Source organism: Pituophis catenifer, unplaced genomic scaffold (assembly GCF_029215685.1).
Source record: "Pituophis catenifer annectens isolate HBS135680 unplaced genomic scaffold, rPitCat1.0.hap2 SCAF_8, whole genome shotgun sequence".
Lineage (NCBI taxonomy): Eukaryota > Metazoa > Chordata > Lepidosauria > Squamata > Colubridae > Pituophis > Pituophis catenifer.
The window spans coordinates 55,464,109-55,479,854 of NW_027256888.1; the positions used below are offsets into that span (position 1 = coordinate 55,464,109).

Here is a 15,746-nt window from a genome sequence, read left to right on the forward strand (position 1 = left end):
ATCTTGAGATCATAGTGGACAATCACTTAAATGTGCAGTGTGTTGCAGCTGCCAAAAAAGCCAACGCAGTCCTAGGCTGCATTAACAGAGGGATAGTATCAAGATCACATAAAGTGTTAATACCACTTTAGAATGTTTTGGTAAGACCACACTTGGAATATTGCATCCAGTTTTGGTCACCACAATATAAAAAAGATGCTGAGATTCTAAAAAGTGTGCAGAAAAGACCAACAAAGATGATTAGGGGATTGGAGGTTAAAGCATATGAAGAACGGTGGCAAGAGTATGAGTATGTCTAGTTTAATGAAAAGGACTAGAGGTGACATCCTAGCAGTGTTCCAATATTTGAGGGGCTGCCACAAGGAAGAGGAGGTCAATCTATTGTCAAAAGCATCTGAAGGCAGGACAAGAAGCAACTGATAGAAACTAATCAAGGAGAGAAGCAACCTAGAACTAAGGAAACATTTCCTGACAGTTAGAACAATTAATCAGTGGAACAAGTTGCCTCCAGAAGTTGTGGGTGCTCGAACACTGGAGATTTTTAAGAACAGATTGGACACCATTTGTCTGAAATGATATAGGGTTTCCTGATTGAGTCGGAGTTGGACTGGAAGACCTCCAAGGTCCCTTCCAACTCTGTTAGTCTTCTAGAATAAGGGATGTCTGAAGTTGAATATCTTATTTTCATCTGGAATTTAATACAGTACAATATCAAAAGTCTTTAGAATCTGAGGCATGGGGAGGGAGTTACAGCATTAAATTGTTTATATTCGTTTATTTAATTATGTAAACAGACTTAAGGCTTACTAGATTTATGGGAGTTGCGGAATGAGATATTACTAGAAATATGAGATGCTCCAGATTATGACTGGAGAAGGATGTCTACCTGCAACTGAAGAATAATGTCTAGGCATATGTTCACCTTGCTATTTCCCTTAAATCTAATTTCCTAGACCTACTTTATAGAGGAGGGAGGGGCCAACTGCACTAGACCAACATGATGATATTGCCCATAACCTTCAAATGAAAAAGGCTTCATCCTAAAGTGAGTTGATTTGGGCTGATAATACTATACATCCACAGTTTACAGACATAAAAACAGCATACATTAATTCATGACATTGACCAATATCTCCCAAACTTGTAATGATCCTTTTGCAGGCATACAGGGGCTTCTTACATATATATAGCCATTGCTTTGCACTAAGAACTCATTCTAACTAAAGTGTCTAGTACTGGAAACTGCATCAAAATTCAAGCAAAACTTATTTTCTTTTTTAAAAAAATACATACATATACCTAAACAAATTTGTCTCACCTTTTTTTTCACCGCATTCTAATAACTGTGATCCATCTGATCTTGTGTTTGGATGGATGATGCTACTTGGGAGCAGCCTTGCGTCTGTACGCAGTATGTGTTTTAAAGGTACTTTGCTTGGTTGTGCTTTCTGAAAGGTATGCCTGTATTGACTATCCACACCAGCCTTTAAAATAGGTAGAGATCTAGTAGATGTCCTTCTTGGTGGATTCCCAGGAACTTTACTAAGAGAAAGCCAATCCATTGTACAGTTCTGCTGACAAAATATATATATATATATAGCTGTAACAATCATTACTTTCAGTCAGATATTATTTCTGCTACTCTGCTGCTATCAATCTTTTAATCCAGACTTTCCAGGAAAGTCACAAAACAGTACTGTTCCTAAAGGAAATACAAAACCTCGCATTATGTTACCAAATAAAATCATTGCATTATTATATAAAATCAGCATGACATGATGCCAGCAATTTAGACCTTAATTACAGGTCTGTCTATATCCTACTGTTCTTCTACCTGCAGTTCCTGATTTTTCTCATTAACCTCAAGAGTGCAAGGCAATTTTAGAGAATCTCAGGGGCAATGTATCATTTGCAGAGGACTATAATAGTAATAATAGCTCAGTTCTCATGAATACAGGTTCACATCAACAGGGACCTCTTCTAACCTATGCATAGTCATTTAATGTCTGCTTAGCGCCCACATCAACTGTGCATGCATAAAATTCTCTGCAGAAGATTAGGAATTTGAGAAAGCAGCATTTCTAGTTGCCCTGTGCAAGCAAATACCATGCATATGTTCAGTGGGAAAAAAATCATAGACTTTCCCATTTCTTATAAATCATGTTTGTAATTTCTCTTTCCTCCTACTTACTTTAATTGCTTGTTCTTCCCACAATATTTTTAGCAAGTGTAGATAGATTGCTTCCTTTGTCCTTACATTATCACTCGCTGCAATTCAGTAAGGAATAAATTAAAGGATATAAAGTTAGACATCCAGCCATTTCTTCTTAACCAAATAATGGCAGAGACAAATTTAGCATTCACCTTCTGTCTTTTATGGGAGTAAGATGGAGAGCAGGGGTGAAATCCAGCAAGTTCTGACAGGTTCCGGAGAACCGGTAGTGGAAATTTTGAGTAGTTTGGAGAACCGGCAAATAACACCTCTGGCTGGCCCCAGAGTGGGAAGGGAATGGAGATTTTGCAATATCCTTCCCCCAGGAGTGGGGCGGGAATGGAGACTTTGCAGTATCCTTCCCCTGCCACTCCCACCAAACCATGCCCACCAAGCCACACCACGCCCACCAAGCCACGCCCACAGAACCGGTAATAAAAAAATTTGAATTTCACCACTGATGGAGAGTCTGTGTCTTTCATGGAGAAAGTAGTAGCAAAAGAAAGGTAGAAAATAGGCAGAGCTGAGGCAAACAGATAGATATTGCTAATACTAGGAATGGATCCTATTTCAAATACCAATTGCAATCTCCTACTTTATTCTATGAACTTGTAATTGGATTTTAAAAAATGAAAGAAAAGCAATTAGGAAAAAAACTGGGTTAGAGAAAAAACTTTAATATTTTCTTTCATTTTATAAAAAAGCAAATGGTACAAAAATGGTCAATTGGTCTTAATTTTCACTGCAGATTCAATGCAATCCCAAATTGTGCATATAATCTGTTAATTTCACTAGAACTTTCTAAACCTTACACTATAGAGAATATTTACAGAGCAATAAACTTCACTGAAAAAAAAATAAGAGTTTTCATCTGACACTTTTTTTGGCATAAAGGATGAGCAATAAATTGTGGAAATAACCATTTACATCTTAAATACTCAAACATTAAACATTAATTTGTTAGATCCTTGGAATCCCAACATATCTATCAACAATATGTACAGATGAAATCTGCTATTGTTACTTTTGAACTTCTTAGATTAAGCAGATAAAAAGAACAATGCAAGATCAGGGCAAAGAGTCATATACTTAGCATTCTGCTATTCTAAAGGAGCTGATCAGTACAGATCATAATTGTAAGAGCACCCTCCATTGTGTACTTCAGTAATTGGCACTGAAATACATGCTGCATTTGTTTGGAAGCATAATATAACTGATTCACAATACTCTCACTGCTTCTTGTGGATGCAGATTATATAGCTTAATTTTATACTGCGCGAAAAATACTGACTTTTATTGCTACGAAAACTTTCACTATGCTTATTGGGCAATCTCAGCGCTCACAATATGGGAGAAAAATAGACTCTATCAAGCTACTTTCTCTGCACATATTTTTACACGTCTCAACTATATCAGATCCTGCTCACTTTTTTTGAACCTAAAAACTACAAACTGCTACCTTCTCAGGAACTCAGCCTTAGGGCTTGCTAAGCATAGCAATCCTTGTATATTCTTCCACATTAACTTCCTTCAAGTGGCTCTCCAAATCACTCCCCCACCCCCATAAAAATTACTGTTGGAAGGTATGTGCATGTCTTTGTACATACACACTGATTGAAGCAGAGTTGTACATATACAATAACTGAATTGTATAATGTGAAAACATTACTTTAAAAACACACTGCATATTAAAAACATTTAAAATTAGTAAAAAAAATAGTTACATTCATTAAGTTCCATCTCAGTCCTCAAATACTAAAACAATCCTATTTCTATGGTCAATTAGTACAGAAGTGACCATTATTTCTATAGTTCTGATTTTTCAATTCAAATAATTCCTATTGCACAAAACTGATTGTCAAACATTTTAACCTTAATAATCAACTTTGTTCTAGGTTTTTAGAAAGCAATTGTCACTTATCTGGTCTCATTATATAATCCATTGTATAAAGGGATTACATCTGTATTTCTTAATTGGCATTTCCTAAAAAACAAACAGGGCAAACTTTTCGGTATGTAGACTTTCCACTGCTTCAAGATAGTAACAGACATAGATGGTTATCTCAGTATTAGAAATGTATCATATAGTGGTTCACATGATAACTTTTCTTTCTGAAAATGGTCATGTTCTGCTTGACAGCTGATTCTCTCATTACAAAAGATTAAAAACATAGATGACATATTGGAAGAAATAATCATCTAACCCATGAGTAAGTCACACCTCTTCATCTCTCTAATCTTCAGGTTGAAGAATGCTATGCACAAAGGAGAACAGAAAAGAGAAAGAAAACTCTGAATTTTGGAAAGCCATGCCCCACCAAAAGAACCAAATTTTCCTTTCTTGCAATGGAGGGAATTGTTCAACTCATTTGAACTATTTGAATCTAAAGCAGAATCGCACCAATAGCAGGAATCTGGAAAATGGTATTTACAGACAATGGTTCCTAGGTGATAAAGTTTAACTCTTGGCCCCTTCTCTTCTCTCTTTCTCTGTCTCCTCTTTTTGTATAATTAAATTAGAAATACATTCCAGATATTAATGTTTCTTTGATAGAGTCAATTAGATTATAATCCAAAAATTCCAATGAGTTTCACCATAATCCATTCAATTTTTTCAAACAAATCTCAACTCCTACTGAGAATAATTTTGTCTTTAATACTGCAGTTACATTTTTCTCAATAACTCTATACTGTTCAATCAGCTCTAAGTGCTGATCTACATACGTATGAAACTAAGACCATTGTTTCCCATTAAATATTCTGCAAGTACCTACAAGCTATAAGTACCTATATGAAATATTATATTTCTTTGAATGTTCATTTTACACTTTTATTAGTTTAATAGTTTTTTTAAACTACAACTTAACAAAGTTACCAACTACTTAAAATTGAATAAGCATTTATCCCATTACCTTGTTGTTCCCATACTACTACCAAACTACAGTTTTAAACTCAAAAAAATAAAAATATAGCACTGAGTGATACCAATCCTTACCTTCATTGTAATTTTTTAAAAATGCCACACTACTGCAACAACCCTAATATCTAGCTACCAACCTCAGTTTAAAAACCTTTTTTAAAAAGAGACTCCCCAACACTTTCAAAGATAACCTATTTTATTTCCTTGTTATTCACTATCATGAAAGTCACCTTATCATTTAGATCCTTCCTGTAATTTGAATCAGTTAGTTCAGGATATAAACCAGGGGTCCTCAAACTTGGCAGCTTTAAGACTTGTGGACTTCAACTCCCAAAATTGAAGTCCACAAGTCTTAAAGCTGCCAAGTTTGAAGACCTCTGATATAAGCCCTTACTGTCCTTAAAAATCTTGAAGAGCAAGCAAATGCTGACAATTCTTGAAGCTGATATCAGCACAGCTGGAAAGAACCTATATTGAGAACATCAAAAAACTATTTATTTAAGTATTTAGGAGTATGTATCGCAGGCTCAAACACGAAATTGTTTAAAAACAATTATGAAGTTCTTTGGCAAAAAGTACAGAAAGAAATGGAAAATTGGAAAAAGCTACAACTATCATTACTGGGAAGGATAGCAGCAATAAAAATGAATGTATTACCTAGGTTTTTATTTTTGTTTCAAATGATACCAGTGCTTAAGAAAGACGGAAATTTGATGGAATGGCAGAAAGGGGTTAATACTTTTATTTGGGGTGGGAAGAAACCAAGAGTGAAACTGAAAATTATACAGGATGTAGTGAGAGTGGAGGTTTTAAAATGCCTAACTTAAGATTGTATTATGAAGCAGCTGTTTTATCACAAATTAGCGACTGGCTTAACTTAACCAAAGAAAGAACGTTAAATATAGAAGGCTATGATTTGTTATATGGATGGCATGCTTATCTGTTATATGAAAAAAAAAGTGGATAAAGTGTTTAAGGGTCATATACTTAGAAATGTGTTGTTGAGGGTTTGGAAAAAGTATCAATATAAGCTAAATTATAAGATACCCATATGGGCAAATCCCAGACATGCAATAGAAAATATAAGTAAAGAGCAAAAAACAGAGGTGATTACTTATAAAGAGATTCTTCTTTTGGAAAGGGGTAAGCTGCAATTGAAATCTTTAGATGTATTAAAAGAAGAAGGGATAATTTATACTTGGTTTCAGTACGGTCAGCTTCAAGCTAGAATTGGGGGGGGATTTTTCTTTGTAAAACTTTTCAATAAAAAAAAACTATTTATTTGTTCAACTATTTCAATGTGTGGTTTGTTTTTTCTGATAGAACTTATTTTCCTGGCAAATTGTCATCTCTGTTTCTTACAGATTATGTACCAGTTTGATTGTAAGAATTAGCCAAAGCAAAATAGTGATTCTCACTGTACATGGCTAACATTAAGACAAGATGTTTTTAAACTCCTCAAGCATGCTAACTTAACACCAATAATCTTTCATCATTCCTTCACTTTATCTGTTAAAACCATTGCCAACTGCCAAAATCAGGTAATTTTTTTTCTTCTTCTTCATTATATATATTTTTTCTTTTGCATCCTTATTTCAAGCATTGTCCTCTGGCTTATCATATTTAACTTTTAATCATTTCAATAGCTTTATTTGCAGATATACTTGCAATGACCTTTTCTTTATACCATATTTCATTTCTTCTATGTATCTTTATCCATAAGCTTCTATATTGGAATAGATTAGAATTTTATTGGCCAAGTGTGATTGGACACACAAGGAATTTGTCTTGGCGCATACGCTCTCAGTGTACATAAAAAAAAATATGTTCGTCAAGAATTATACAGTACAATACTTAATGGTAGTCATAGGGTACAAATAAGCAATCAAATCACATTAGTAAACAATCGATATAAATTGTAAGAATATCAGCAACAAGGTTACAGTCATAAGTGGGATTTATTAGCCACTTACCTATGCATCAAGTACATAATTTGTGATTGCATTTATGATTTATGTCTCTCTCATTTCTACTTTTTCCTTTCTGCTCTGATCAGCTTTATGTTCTCTGTGTTATTCTGTATGTACTGTAGTCCAATCATTTTAGACTCTTCTTTGGAGGTCTAGCATTGATTGCCCTATTTATATCATAAATTTAACTATGCAATTCACAGCCACTTGAATAGTACATTTAGTGAGCCCTGGGTGCAATCTTATCCAAAGAGGTCCAGAGTTCCTTGCAGGTGCGATTCTTCCGATGAATCCTCCATTAAAACACAAGATTGACAGGCATTGACAGCCTGTTACTGAAAATGAAGCACAATCTTTTATCCTTACCATGTTTACACACTTTACTTTCTGCCTATCATATCATTTTTGACATTCTCATCAACTACTATACATATTACTTCGCATAAAAAGGACCTCCCTTTGCTTTTCAATTGGATGTTAAAGTATGTTTCAAGCAGTAGATGTGCCCTCTTTATGTTGATCATGACTCCATTGATCCTATAGACTATATAGACCAAGGATGTCAAACTCGATTTCATTGAGGGCCACATCAGGTTTTGTGTTTGACCTTGGGGGGTCTGGGGGTGTGGCCAGGGTGGGTGTGGCCAGCTTGACATCACTCGTATCAGGGGCGCAGGGGCACCTATGGTGGCTTGAGTGTTCTGCCAGCGAAAACAGGCTCCCAATCTCCATTTTTGGCTGTGACGGCCTCCAGCAACCCTCTGCCAATGGAAACGGAGATCGGGAGGGCAGGATTTCTTATTGCAGTGTTGTTTTGGTGCATATCGACAGCTATAAATTTTAGCAACGTTAATGAAAAATAAAAATAAAGTAGCAGCAAGGCAGAGCCAGGTAAGAAAAAACAAAATAAACTCTGGGGTTTCATTTTGAAGAAAAGGAATTCATTCTTTACATATAGAGGTGTAAAGGTGGCACAGTGGTTAGAGTGCAGCACTGCAGGCTACTTCGGCTGACTGGTAGCTGCAGTTTGGCAGTTCAAATCTCACAAGCTCAATGTTGACTCAGCCTTCCATCCTTCCAAGGTCAGTAAAATGAGGACCCAGATTGTTGGGGGCAATATGCTGTAAACCGCTTAGAGAGGACTGTAAAAGCACTATGAAGCGGTATATAAATCTAAGTCCTATTGCTATTGCTATATAGGTTTATATACTCTGGATATTCACATGTGTAACCTAATGACTGTATTAAAAAAACAATGAAAAAGATAATCTGATTCTTTTATTATTACATCTCAGTGAACAGCAATTATTTCTTGCCCTGTTTACCTTCTGCCTCACCTAATATCTTGCAACAGCTGAAGTAGTGTATGATGCAACTTAGCACTTAGGGGTGTGTTAAGTTGGGTGAATGAGGACGCAGCAAGTCAGAGTAGTTAGTGACAACAGCTCTTTATTATATGGTGAGACTCCAGCAACTGACCCAGGGAGCCAGCTCCCTTTATATACCTTGCAGCTGTGGTGGTCAGCCAATCAGCTGATGGTCAGTTAATTCAAACTTCCTGCCAAACAAACCTATTTACATAACACTCCTCCCCTCCCAGAAGTCACTTGGGGTGTTATTTACATACAAAGTCTCTCAGGTGACTAGGGCGTGTTCAAGTCCTAGTTGACCTGCGCAGCTCAGTCGGAGAGGCGGCGTCGAGCAGGTCGGAGGGATTTTCTGTTTCTCCCTGCTCTGCCAATGAGGCCTCCAGGACCTTCTCGTGGGCGGCGACTTCTCCGGCTGTTTGGACTACCTCGATGGGGCGGCGCTGGATACCAGATTCCTCAGCTAAGTCCTCCGCTCTACTTGGGCTTGTAGTTTGTGTTTCTGGTTGGTAGTTGTGGTCAGAGATGGGGTTGTCTAATTTGTCGTCAGTGTCTGTGGTGATTCGTTTTCTTAATTGGTCAATATGTCTGCGCCAAACTCTCCCATCCCCCATGTCTACCCTGTATGATTTGGGCCCCGTGATTTCTGTGATTGTCCCGGCCTCCCAGAGGGGCCCTGTCCATAGTTCCTAGCGTGTACCGGTGTCCCTATGGTGAACTCTCTAAGCTTCCTCTCCCCCCCCCTTGAAGACCTCTGGGGAGTAATTGGGGTTGAGCCTATCTAGTATTCCTCGGAGTTTCCGCCCCATTAATAGTTCTGCCGGACTTCGGCCTGTGGCTGTACAGGGTGTGGAGTGCTGAGCTATTAGAAACTTGTCTATCCTTTCCTGCCAGTCTCCGGGACTTAAATGTGAAAGGGCTTCCTTTGCTGACCTCACAAATCTCTCAGCCTGTCCGTTACTAGCCAGATGAAACGGGGCCGAAAGAACATGTCTGATCCCAAGGCCCGCTAAGTAACCCTCGAACTGTGTTGCGGTGAATTGTGGCCCGTTATCTGACACTAGGATGTCCGGTAACCCATGGGTGGCGAATAACTGTCTTAGCTCCCTGATGGTTGCGTCGGTGGTAGTGGCCTTCATTAGCTTTATCTCCAACCATTTGGAGAATGCGTCTACTACGACCATGAAGGTCTGTCCGTGAAATGGGCCTGCAAAGTCAATGTGTATCCTGGACCAGGGTCCCTGGGGCTTTTCCCACTCCCTCACGGGTGCTGTTGGTGGATCTGATCTGGACTCTTGGCAGGGTTGGCATCTCCCCACCCACTCGGTAATGTCTGTATCCATGCTGGGCCACCAGACGTAGCTCCTGGCTAGCCCCTTCATTCTTACAATTCCCGGGTGTCCCTCATGCAACAATGTTAAGACTTTTTCCCGTAAACGTAAAGGAATAACAACCCGATCGCCCCATAGCAAACAACCCCCTTGCATTGTCAGTTCGTCCCGTTTTCCCGTGAATGGTTTAAATTCCCTGCTCCCAATCTTTTCCGGCCACCCCCTCATGACCCAACTTGCGACTGTCCGGATCACGTGGTCTTTGGTTGAGGCTCTTGCAACCTCGGCTGATGTTATGGCCCCAGAGTCCAAGATGTCTATCAGCAAGATGGGGATGCCGGGTGTGGGGTCTTCTAGGCTGTCAGGTAGTGGGCATCGGCTGAGTGCGTCCGCGTTGCCCATGTCCGCCCCTGGTCGATGTACCAGGCGATAGGAGTACGCTGCGAGGAAAATGGCCCAGCGTGTCATCCTGGGCGATAGTGCTGCCGGTGTTGGTCGATCCCCCACGAGGAGACGCAGGAGCGGTCGATGGTTGGTGATTAGTTCAAAATCCCTCCCGAACAAGTACTCGTGGAATTTCTTTACTCCCGAAACGGCGGCGAGGGCCTCCTTGTCGAGCTGGCTATAATTTCGCTCGGCGCTTGATAGAGTTCGGGAGTAGTATGCGATGGGTGCTTCTAGGCCATTCGGGAGTCTATGGCTCAGGACAGCTCCCACCCCGAACAGGGACGCGTCACATGCTAAAACAAGGGGAAGTGTTGCGTTGTACTGTATTAGAAAGCTTTCAGCTGATAACAGTTTTTTAACGCCGGCGAATGCCCTGTCTTCCACCTTCCCCCATTTCCAAGTGGCTTTCTCGGTTAACAGTCTATGTAGGGGTTCTGCCACTGTTGCCTTGTCTTTTAGGAAAATGGCGTAAAAGTTTAATAGTCCCAGGAAGGCCTGTAACTCTGCCTTGTCTTTGGGGGTGGGTGCTTCTCTGATTGACTTGATCTTGCTCTCTGTTAGGTGTATGCCGGTGCCATCTACCCTGTACCCTAGGAATTCGACTGAAGGGACTGCGATCATGCATTTATTTCGTTTCACTCTGAGTCCTGCGTCCCTGAATTTCCTTAGGACTTCCCTCAGCCTTTCTCTTAGTTGTTGCTCATTGTCGGCGGTAATGAGCACGTCATCAAAATAGGGCACCACCCCGGGGATACCCTGTAGTAGCCGCTCCATGGTACTTTGGAAAAGTCCGGGGGCTACGCTTACTCCGAATTGCAAATGGGTGCACTTGAAGGCCCCTCTGTGGGTTACGATAGTCTGTGCCTCTGCGGTAGCGCCATCTACCGGCAGCTGCTGGTATGCCTGCGCGAGATCGAGTTTTGCGAAGATCTTGCCGGGGCCCAGGGAATGCAACAAATGGTGGACGATGGGCACTGGATAGGCGCTCTGCTGCAGGGCCTTATTAATTGTGCATTTATAATCAGCGCATATGCGCACTGATCCGTCCGGCTTTACCGGTGTCACAATTGGAGTCTCCCATTTGGCGTGGTCGACTGGAACGAGCACCCCTTGTTTGATTAATTTGTCCAGTTCAATGTCAATTTTGGGCTTCAGGGCGAACGGTACCCGCCTAGGCTTTAAACGGATGGGTGCAATATTGGGGTTGAGATTAAATGAAATTGGGGTCCCCACATACTTGCCAAGCCTTTTGTCGAACACATCCTGGAACTCTTGCATCAGGTCCTCCTTCAGGGTGCCTTGAATGTTCCTTACTCCGGTGAACCCCATGCCTAGGGCTCTAAACCAGTCCATGCCCAGGAGGCTTGGGAGGTTGTCGCTGACGATGGTGAGGGGCAGTTTCTCGGTAAACTCCCCGTACTGTACTTGGAACTCGCCTCTTCCTTCGATGGGTATGCGGTTCCTCTGGTAGTCCTTCAATCTGCGTTGCTGTGGCTGGAGTTGTTGCTTGCGTGCGCTGGGGATGACTTTCTTTAGGTTCTCCCAAGACATGATGGATATCGGTGATCCCGTGTCGATCTCCATCTGGCACTCCCGTCCCTCGATCTCAACCGTGGTGTAGGTCTTTTCTCCGGGCGAGGTGCAGGTCTGTTCGATGCGTATGGTGTAGGCCCCAGCGTCTTCAAATTTCGCGCCCTTCCAGTTTCCGCCATCTCTGTTGGGCCTTTGGTGTGGCGCCGGCTCTGATTGGAAGGGTTGGCCACGTGGTTTGTAGCTCTGGTGTGTCTTGGATCTGCAGACCCGAGCGATGTGGCCCCTCTTCTCACAGGAATGGCAAACGGCGTCCCTGAACTTACAGTTTTGTCGTGAGTGGGACCCTCCACAGCTGGCGCATCCGTCTCTGGGCTCTCTGCGGGCTGTGCGGGACTGCTCGGTGAGGTAGACCTCTTCTTCAGACTCCCCCTCGCTCGCGGTGCTCATGGCCTCTCGGTGCACTGGCGCCGTCTTTTGCGTTGTTCTGGTTAGGTGGGAGCTCTTTAGTCTCTCTGCAGCCTTTACTGACGACTCTTGCGCCCTGGCCTCGTCTAGCGCGATGAGTAGGGTCAGGTTTGACCTCGCAAGCAGCCTTCTCTGGAGCCGGCTATCTCTCACTCCGCAGATTAGTTGCTCTAGGAGCATCTCATCCAGGTCTCGGTACTCACATTGGGTTGCGGCTTTACGCAGGGCAGCGACGTATTCGCTGATCGATTCGCCCTCCTGCTGGAGCCGTTGCCGGAAATCATAGCGCTGGACGTACTTCGATGGCGTTGCTGCATAGTGGTCTTTTAGCAGGGTCTGTAGCGTCGACTAGGAAATGTTGTGGACCGAATTCGGCTCCGACAATGCTTCGGCTGTGTCGAAGACCCTAGGCCCGCAGTGGCTCAGGAACAGGGCTTTCTTTCGAACGTCCGGTAGCCTTGCATGTCGTTTGCCACCATGAAGCACTTGAACCTAGACATGTAGGATCCCCACTTCTCTTCCTTGGGGTCGAAAGGCGCTGGCGGGATATAGGCCGACATCGTTTCGGGATTCTCCTGTGCTCCGCTCGTTCGCCTGGCTGGATTCGGATGCGGTCTCCGGTCCCCTTCTCCGAACGTGGCTTCAGCTCTTTTTCCTCGAGAGTGGCTTCAGCTCTCCTCTGCTTCTGGCCTCAAAATCCCATCCTCGTCGCCAATGTTAAGTTGGGTGAATGAGGACGCAGCAAGTCAGAGTAATTAGTGACAACAGCTCTTTATTATATGGTGAGACTCCAGCAACTGACCCAGGGAGCCAGCTCCCTTTATATACCTTGCAGCTGTGGTGGTCAGCCAATCAGCTGATGGTCAGTTAATTCAAACTTCCCGCCAAACAAACCTATTTACATAACAGGGTGCTTAGATCTGGCCCATGGGGCCAACCTGGAAACAGTGAAGGATGGCCCGGGGTGCCTCTGCCAGCAAAAATGGAGCTAGGGAAGGCTGAGGGTAGCCCTCCTGAGCTCCGTTTTCACTGACAGAGGGTTGCAAAAAGCTGTTGCAGCCGAAAATAGAGCTCGGGAGCCCATTTTCGCTGGCAGAGTGCTCAGGCCACCACAGGAACGCCCGACACGAGTGACATCAAACTGGCCATACCCACCCTGGCCACGCCTATCTCACACACACACCCAAGGTCAAACACAACCCTAATGCGGCCCACAATGCAATCAAGTTTGACATCCCTGCACTACAGCATGAGGTACAATTCCAACTTACTGTAAAAATGCCTATTTTGGATTATAAGGAAATGGATTAAATTCTTTTTCGTATTATTTGTACTTTTCTAAGCACAGATAGATAGATCATGTCATCTTTATGATTTTATCTCTTTTGTATTTAAAACAGAACTGGCCATGCATGGTCTTTTAACATTCTCTATCTAACTTATATAGTGATTTCTCCACATTTTTACAACGTGAGGAGAAATATTTCAAGAATGTATTAAGAATAATGATGCAATGGCATCATTATTACTATTGAAAACTCCTAATGGGAGGAAGTCCCTAACAATAACTTTGCTTTTGGGTTTAACTGCAATTTGGGAAGCCAAGAAACCACTAGAGGCATAATTGTGCAATAACATCTGGGAAAGCCTTGGCCGCCTTGTTGCCAAGCAAGTGAAACAATAGCATACTGGAATGTTCTGCTTTTGAAATAATCTCTAAAGCAAATTCTGTTTCATATATTGAACGAAAACAAGAATACAAAATTCAGGAGCTTTTTTTTCTATCCACCAATCATAATATCACAGAAAATAATATAAGTTTCAATTAGATTACCTTTGTCTCTAGGTTAGAAATCAGATTGAGGTTCATCAACTGAGGTTCTTTTTCTTGGAGGGACATGTGATTATCTTACAACTTCCTGATTGGCCAAAGTTTCCTTACTTGTTTTACCTGTATAATCAAGATTTATCAAGGGCTTCATCGCACATTTTATAGAAAATGTCTTATTACTAAATATGTATATATTTTTCTGGCAGAACATATTATTCTATTATATAATTATCATATTACATTGCCTCTCCTGCAAATTTATTGAAGCTTGAACATGAGGAAGCTATGGAATAAGGGAAATGAAGAAGATTAGTTCCTCATTTTCCCTCAGCTGCTGCCACTTATGTAGGAGAAGAAAGGGATTTTTTATGCTGCTTATACTTTCTACTGCCAAAGACTGCTTAACCTTCTCATTCCCAGGTTTCCAGAGAAAGAGGGATAATGTCATAAATTTTTTTTGATCCTATCCAAAATGCCTTTTATTGAAACAATTTTCTCTATCCTTTCTCTCTTTTCCTTTTTAAAGAAAATGAAGAGAAACAGGAAGGGTGTCCATGGAAGCAATATTTAATCTATCTGTCATGGATTAATCAACCAAAGAATTAATTGATTAATCAGTGGAGCTCTAGTTCTAATTAGTATGGCAAAATTTCAGTTAGTAAATCAGATTGACACAAACCACTAGAGGGGGATGCTATAGCTCACCAAGTCTCCAACCAAGACATTTTGCTGGCTGAAGTAAAGTTGGCATGTGTCAATACTTAATGAGCCAACTAGACAGGTAATTTATTCTTATATCAACACCAAGAATGGGACATCAGATTCTGTGCAGAAAAGCAGTTTAATTCAACAGGCCTAAAATAGGCCATATGTCAAACACAGATCTGTCTTCAATAAACTGGCCGCCTTTTTCCACTCCATGCTTTTGCCGGATTATGCTTTTTATCCCAACAGAAGATTTTTATGAGGAAGTCTGTAATGTAAAACCAAACTCTTACCACAGAAATATAATTAGAACTTAAAAGGGAAAGCGCTGGATGCATTTTGGATGTTTCTGGATTTGACAATTTATGAGAAATGCTGACAATGAAAATTAAATCTTGCTTCTGGGCCTCACGGAATATGATTTTCTGTTCTACAACACTGGGTTGCTTTTTCATATTATTTGGCTATACTAGAAGAAAGTGCTTCTTCTGTTATCTTTAATAGTGATCCTTTGCATATCCCAAAAGCCTCCAAGAATGAAAATAACAGGAATTAAGCAAGGTGTCTACAGGAAAGGGAATCTGGCTCAGATAGGTGATGGCTTGCAGGGGAATGATTTCCTATCCCATAAACCTGATTATCAATATCATCTGGCTCACACATGAGGAGAAGGAAACATTTAAGACCATGGCACTTGGCTAGACACACACTTGTTAGAATTTTTTTAAAAAACCAATTTCATTTTTTTTTTAATTAAATTATCACAACCAGGATATGGATATAATCCCCACCACCATCACTTTCTGGTTATATATATAGGGAGTAAATAAAAATGACTTTAATGTTTTTTAAATACTGAATTTAGTAGGATTATTTGAGTAAACAATCATACATTTTTTCTGACATGGGAAGAGGTCTGGATATAAATGTAATGGAAGGGAGGGAAGAGCACTGGATATAGTATG

At 41.0% G+C, this 15,746-nt stretch overlaps 1 protein-coding gene across 1 annotated transcript in view; it reads right to left on the bottom strand.

Annotated features, from left to right (window-relative positions):
* IQCM (IQ motif containing M) overlaps positions 1-14,145 on the bottom strand; it is a 116,486-nt gene extending 102,341 nt beyond the window's left edge. The window contains exons 1-2 of the mRNA XM_070949001.1: positions 14,080-14,145; positions 1,319-1,571 (exon numbers count right to left, since the gene is read on the bottom strand). Of these exons, the coding sequence (XP_070805102.1) occupies positions 1,319-1,571; positions 14,080-14,145 (319 nt within the window). The remainder of the gene's footprint in view (positions 1-1,318; positions 1,572-14,079) is intronic.
* Between the last annotated feature and the right edge of the window lie 1,601 nt (positions 14,146-15,746).